General features: G+C 51.1%; 1 protein-coding gene across 1 annotated transcript; it reads left to right on the forward strand.

Annotated features, from left to right (window-relative positions):
• The first annotated feature begins 3,056 nt into the window (after positions 1-3,056).
• On the forward strand, positions 3,057-4,424 carry LOC136466536 (probable glycosyltransferase 4). Its single transcript, XM_066464979.1, has one exon. It carries the CDS (start codon positions 3,057-3,059, stop codon positions 4,422-4,424), a length of 1,368 nt encoding a protein of 455 aa, XP_066321076.1.
• The last annotated feature ends 2,490 nt before the right edge of the window (positions 4,425-6,914 follow it).

The raw sequence follows: 6,914 nt of genomic DNA on the forward strand, positions 1-6,914 counted from the left end.
TCTGAGAGGACGAGTGTCGGGTCATAAGCCGGGTTCTTTATGGATCGGCTTTTCAATAAAGGCTCGGCCCAGCAGACGACGTTGTGAACGACGTGTAACTCATGGGCCGGCCCAAAAACCTAAACGACAGGGCAGAAGTGCGATCCAATCTCCGACCGGAAGGCATGGCCGAGGAGGAACGGCGCCCGCTTCCGACTCCGGCCCGCCTCTCCGACTAGAAGGCCCCGCTAAGGAGGAACATCGCTCGCTTCCGACCCTGGCCCGCCTCCGGACGGCCTCTCCAACCGTAAGGCCTGGCCAAACACCACTTTCGACTCCAACCCGCGTCTCCAACCGGGGATGCGTCGAACCCCTACTTACAGCTCCTCTCCGACTGGCGCAATCAGAGTCCACTGGGGCCAATCGAACGGAGACGCCCCCTGGTGAGGACCAGGAAACAGACGGACAAAGTAAGTCAGGGCACTCAAGTCAACCGCAACACTGAGAACCATACTCTATACACCTATAGGACAGTACCAGCAGGGCATGTCAGAAGGGTACCTACAACCTTTCTGGCATGACAGAACCCAAGCAGTGTTATGGGCGCCGATATTTACCCTACAGTGTTGTAGACGCCATCAACTTCCATACCAGACAAACACGGTAAGGCTCCACCATATGCCCCTGCCGTCAACAGTGTTGTGGGCGCCAGCGTTTTTCATACCAGGCGAACATGGTAAAACCCCCTACATACCTCTAGGCATCAGCAGTATGATAGGCACCGACGTCTGCCATACCAGAAGAAGACGACACAACCTCCCACATGCATCTGACATTAACAGTGTTATGGGCGTCTATAATCATCTTGTATCCGACGGCGTAGGCAACAAGACTTAGCATACGTACACACACTCTCTCTCTTGTAAGGCCATCCCCTTCATTTATAAAAGGGGATGCGCTCTCTCTCAACAGATAGACCCCTCAGTTCACTTACATCGATTCATTCATTGTATCTTTAGACACTCTAAAGCTACACAGAGCACACGCTCGAACACTTAGCACATAGCAGAGCTCCCGTCACTCTCGGCCCTTCGGACCAGAGTCCGACCGGACCTCTTGTACCCCCATCTTTCTCCCTTCCGTTGGTAACCCCACAGCAAAATTCGAGCACCTTGGCTTAGGAATAAAGTCACCGACCGACTCAAACTGGACGTAGGGCATGTTGCCTGAACCTATATAAACACTGCGTCATTGAGTGTTAGGCCACATCCGATCACAACGTACAACAAAACTACAAATATTTACGTGTTGGTCACTTTCTGCACCGACAGTTGGCACCGTCCGTGGGAAAGACGTTGTACGTTCACACTTTTGGTCATCGGATGGCCCATTTTCTGCCACCTTCGCCATGGCAGGCTCGAGCGATACGACTCGCTTTGGCTCGCTAGAGTTTTCCACACTCCCACCTCTTGGGATGTGGGTTCCACCCGTCTTCGAGCCGTCACAGGCCTTCCTCTTTGGAAGCTTGGACTTCATCGTCGACCGACTCGGCGTACTACACCTCCGCGAGGAGGCACTTGTTCCGACGCATGTCCGACGCCTGTACTACACTTGTTCCGATCATAACGTACAACAAAACTACAAATATTTACGTGTTGGTCACTTTCTACACCGACAATGAGTGTTCTGAATTACTCTTCTTTTTATATACATCAAAACATACAATATTTTTATTAGAATATGGATGAGCTAATAATCCCGTGAGCAGTTCAAGTAATCAAACTGTACTATAAACTAAAATCTTGAGCAGTTCGTCGTCTACTCCAGTCTAAATAAATATCTCCAAACTATATCCAGAAAAGCTAAGACAACTTATAATTTAGACTAGGGATATTAGCTTAAACCCATCCCGTTACAACGCACATGCATACGTATAAACAAGGGAAGAAATCCCCATAACCTCACTGGCCATTTTGCATTTAACCGTGTGATGTTTTTGTCAAATACTAATGGTGTGGGCCATTCCAGAGAAAAGTATATCACAATATTTTATTTCAGTCATTTTTTCGTCTTGTTGCAGCACACGGGAATTTTTGCTAGTAAACTAAAAAGATGAAGAGCGAGAAAATGACGGAGGACTCAATTTCTCAAACTAAACATCTCTAGCTATATATGGAACTATGGAAGGAACCTTGATTTTAAAGATTAGTAGTTGACGTATCACGGTTGAAGACGCCGCCAACACTATCGAAAAAATACTGTACTGGACAGACAGTTTCCCAAAGCATGATGTCCAAATCTCGATGCCTCCTAGGATTATGTGGCATTGATTGCCCATGTGCATCGGCTTTAAAACCTGTGCAGGGTTCAAATTTCCTCAAACAAGACAACAGTGATAGGTTGACCTGCCGGCATCTCGCTTCTCGCACTGCAGACTTGCAGCATTCAGGCGAGACCAATGGAGCCATTGTGGCCAATGGGCCTTGTAGGAGCCCGTTAAGCATTAGAGCAAGTATAATAGCAGGCTGTAAGCCGACTAAATGCTGAGGTGGAAGAGAGAGGGGAGGAGAGAGAGGAGAAGCGGGCTGTAAGCTTACAGCCGGCTTGGGCACAAGAACCAAGAAAGTCTGTGAGAGAGATAAGTGGGCCATGTATTAACTGTAAAAAGCTAACTACTGTATGAGTGGGCTGAGAGAAGGCTGTAAGAAACCTTACAGCCAGCAAGCCGGCTGTATTATTAGCCTTACTCTTAGTATCTTTCCATATTTCTTCGTGTTTGTTGTTCTTTTCTCAAAATATACTTCAGTTCAACTTATGACAGTCAATCAGCATCGTCTATCCTCCGTGGCCGACATATACGTGGATTCCAGCTCCATGAAGCGTGCATTATAATCCGACGACCGCACACTTCGAAAGTCCACTCTTCGTAAATCGTACCATACACGTCGCGGCTGGGCATCAGTGACGTTGCTAGATCTCCATCACTCTACAGTGCAGGTGCAGTGCAGCGTCGAAACAGCAAGTTAGCAACCCAGGGTACACGGTACGGTGCAGCTCCTTCCATTCCATCGTCGACGATGACGGAGCAACCCATCGCGGCCGACCGACGAGCCCGGCAGCATCGTCTGCTCCCCCTTCTGGTCCTCCCCGTCGTCTTCCTCTTCCTCGTCGCGCCGTGCGCCCTCTTCTTGTTCAGGTCGTCCGACCTGGCCCTTATCCCCCGCATCCGCATCGAGTTCGACCGCCGCGAGGCTCTATCTATCGCACCTAAAAATGAGCCGCGGCCAGCACAGCCAGTGCCACTGCCGTCGCCGCCACCACCGTCGCCAGCACCACCGCCTCCGGGTCCGGGTGCGGGCGATGACGAGGAGCGACGACGGCTCCCGCCTCCGCGCCAGCTGACGGACCCACCGTACTCGCTCGGCCCGACCGTCGACTACGACGGGCGCAGGGTCCAGTGGCTCCGCGACAACCCGCGGTTCCCGGCCTTCGTCGCGCCGGGGAGGCCCCGGGTGCTGGTGGTCACCGGATCGTCGCCGCGCCGGTGCAGCGACCCCGACGGCGAACACTTGCTGCTCCGGGCGTTCAAGAACAAGGCGGACTACTGCCGCGTCCACGGCTTCGACATCTTCTACAGCACCGCGGTGCTCGACGTCGAGCTGTCGGGGTTCTGGTCCAAGCTGCCGCTGCTGCGGACGCTAATGCTCGCGCACCCGGAGACGGAGCTCTTGTGGTGGGTGGACTCCGACGTGATCTTCACCGACATGCTCTTCGAGCCGCCGTGGGACAAGTACGCTGGCCACAACCTCGTGCTTCCGGGCTCGGAGGAGAATGTGTACACCGTCAAGAGCTGGATCGGCATCAACGCTGGCAGCTTCATCATCCGCAACTGCCAGTGGTCGCTGGACCTGCTCGACGCGCTTGCGCGCATGGGACCGCGCGGCCCCGTGCGCGAGATGTACGGCAGGGTCATCTCCGAGACGCTCTCCGACCGGCAGCCGTACGAGGCCTGCGACCAGTCGGCGCTCGTCTACCTGCTCGTGACGGAGCGCGGCAGGTGGGGCGACAAGACGTTCCTCGAGAGCTCCTACTGCCTCAGCAGCTTCTGGGCCTACATCGTGGACAGGTTCGAGGGGATGCGGCGGGATTCGACGACCCCGCCGGAGCCCGGCCGCGAACGGTGGCCGCTGACGACGCACTTCATGGGGTGCAAGCCGTGCGGCGGGGACGACTCCACCTACGACGCCGCTTGGTGCCGGCACTCAATGGAGCGTGCTCTCAACTTCGGCGACGACCAGATACTCAACCTTTACGGGTTCGAGCACAGGACGCTCAACACCACCGCCGTGCGGCGCGTCCGGAACGACACTGGCGGGCCGCTGGACGCGGTCGACGAGGAGCTCGGCCGGCTCTTGCATCCCACGTTCAGGGCTGCCAACTTGTGACTACTGAAGTAGTAGGAATTTTGTTTGTTTTTTTATAACTTGAGCTTCTTAATTAGTTCTTACTGGAAAACGTACCCTTTAATTTTACGCACAAATTTGTTTTTGCATCGGCAAAATCACGAAATGTTGCAACCTATGTTATGATGAATTCTGCATACCTACGATCGAAATCGTAGCAATATAGAAGCCCGAGTCTTTTCCTTGAGTAATGTCTTGAAATTCCGTCTATCAGTGTAAGGTGAAGTGTGGTCTTAGTACTAAAAAGTGTCTTCACTTGTTAATACTGGAGACCATAACATTGAACAATCGTTATAATCTAAAAAAAAATGAGTTATACTTATTCCTAGGGGGTTAGTGGTGTGTTGGGGTTTTGGGGGTGGAGGGTGGGGGGTTAATGTTGAGTTTTTGATTGAGAAAACAAAATTTGATCACCATTATATTTCACGAATTGCATAGAAAGGGCCAACTTCTTATTTCCCATTGCAAACTGTCATCGATGTCTCAATAAAACATGGGGTCGACGTGTGTCACTAACCACAACGAGTGATTAGGCAAAATTGCAACGGCAAGAGAGAATTTTATCCTTGCACGTAAGCTGCACCGATGCACAAACTTGTAAGTCAAATTGTCTGACAGTTTCTGCCCAAATTATAATCTGCTACTGATTCGTTCCAAATTGTAAGATATTTTGATATTTTTTAGATCTAAATCCATAATAACGAAAGCTATGTATATAGAAAAAGTCAAAATGCCGCCTCCATCTGCGGATTAGGGTTTCGCTGCCGTCGCCGCGTCGGGAGGATGAGAGACAAAGTGCGCGTGAGGAGTGGTGAACGGACTGAGACGGGGCCACGGGAGCAGAGGGCGTTCAACTTCGTGACAGGAGCAAATACATCCATACAGCAAAATGAACAGTAAGCATACATGTGTCAGTGGGCCCAAGCAGCTGGACGACTTATAAAATGGCAAAACTCAGTGAAACATTGAATTATAATGGTAAATCTTAAAATAGATGAATTTTAATGGTACATCTTAAAGTTCTGAGAATTGTAATGATACCGATCCAAATAACCTGAAATAACCTGAAGAAGAAATAAACGAGGGGCAAAAATATCATTTTCCGTGACCGGTCTATGCTGTCAGATCAAATTAACGTGTCACGTCAGCAAAAATGGTAAGAATGTATCAAATGCTCTCACTCAACGGTAAATATATAGAAACAATTTTAAGAATGCTATCCGCAGATATGACATTCTTTGAGCCGGTGGCGCCGGACACAGATCCTCCCTCGCCTGCAGTCAGCCACAGCAACACACCGCACAAAAAAAAACTCAACAAGGGACACAAACAGAGCGAGGTAGTCGAACAGCTTGCTCTACGAGAAGCAGCCCCACCACCACAAAGAAGGATTTGTTACCTTCGATTGCCATGAAGTATGATTCCCTCGTGACCGCCTGCACTGCGCCGATCTGCGGAGATACACGGGATCAGAAGCAGTGGTACCGACCTACTTGAGTTGTTTGGGAAGGAAAAGAGAGCGGCAGAGGCCAGCAGCGTGCGGCGCGCTTACCCCCGCGGCCTTGACGAAGCTCTCGGCGATGCGGTTGAGGAGCGGATGGCCAAGGTCCAGCATCCAGTTCTTCTGCTCCAGGCCGCCGCGCACCTCGTCCGCGAACGCCCGCGCCTGCGTCTCCACGCCGCTGCTCATCTTCCCCTGCTCTGCTCTTCCGTTCCCCTCGTCTCTCTTGAAGATATCCGAGCTAGGAGCTACCGCTGCAGCAGAGCCCAGGTAGACAAAGCACGAACGCACGGGGCAACTAGGCGATGCAGAGAGAGAAGGGCGAAGTTTGGTGAGCGGTGACCCGGGCCAGCGCCAGTCCGTCCGTACATAACACAGATCGACGTCCTACTGGTCCTTGGCCTACTGGGGAAGAACTGGAAGACACGTACGCATGCTTCGCCGACACGTGGCCCGCGGGTTGTTTACTCGTGGCACTGTTCTGGAACGTGCGGGGCGCCTTCATGGTTCTTTGACATCTGCCGAAATCCGTGCGTTGGCCTCGTTCGCAGCTTCCAACACACAGACAACAATGCAGCCACTTACTTTTAATCACTTCGAAGAATTGTTTGTCGATATAGGCATAATTACGCAATACAGCCGCACGCACCGTAGATTGTTCGTTCATTCTGATCCAAATACACTTCAAAATCACCTTTCATCATCAAACATAAAAGTTATGTCTTTTTCGGAGGAGAAAACTGTTAGGACTACTATTGTTCTGCCTGATTCAAGTAAACTGTTGTTACTACTACCATTCTGCCTGATTCAAGTGAAGTTACTTCACGGATACCGCCGAACAGTTCCAATTTTGGGTATTGAGTTTTGTGACACATGAGCAGCTTACAGTCGGAGGCTGATATACCTTTTTTGTATGATGAAAAAGGGAGTCGTCGAACAGATGAAAACAAAACGCATTGGAATGATACATA

The sequence above is a fragment of the Miscanthus floridulus genome, chromosome 1 (assembly GCF_019320115.1).
Source record: "Miscanthus floridulus cultivar M001 chromosome 1, ASM1932011v1, whole genome shotgun sequence".
Taxonomy (NCBI): Eukaryota; Viridiplantae; Streptophyta; class Magnoliopsida; order Poales; family Poaceae; genus Miscanthus; species Miscanthus floridulus.

Excerpts from the sequence above, each read along its gene's own strand:
- LOC136466536 (XM_066464979.1), top strand. The coding sequence starts at position 3,057 with ATGACGGAGCAACCCATCGCGGCCGACCGACGAGCCCGGCAGCATCGT.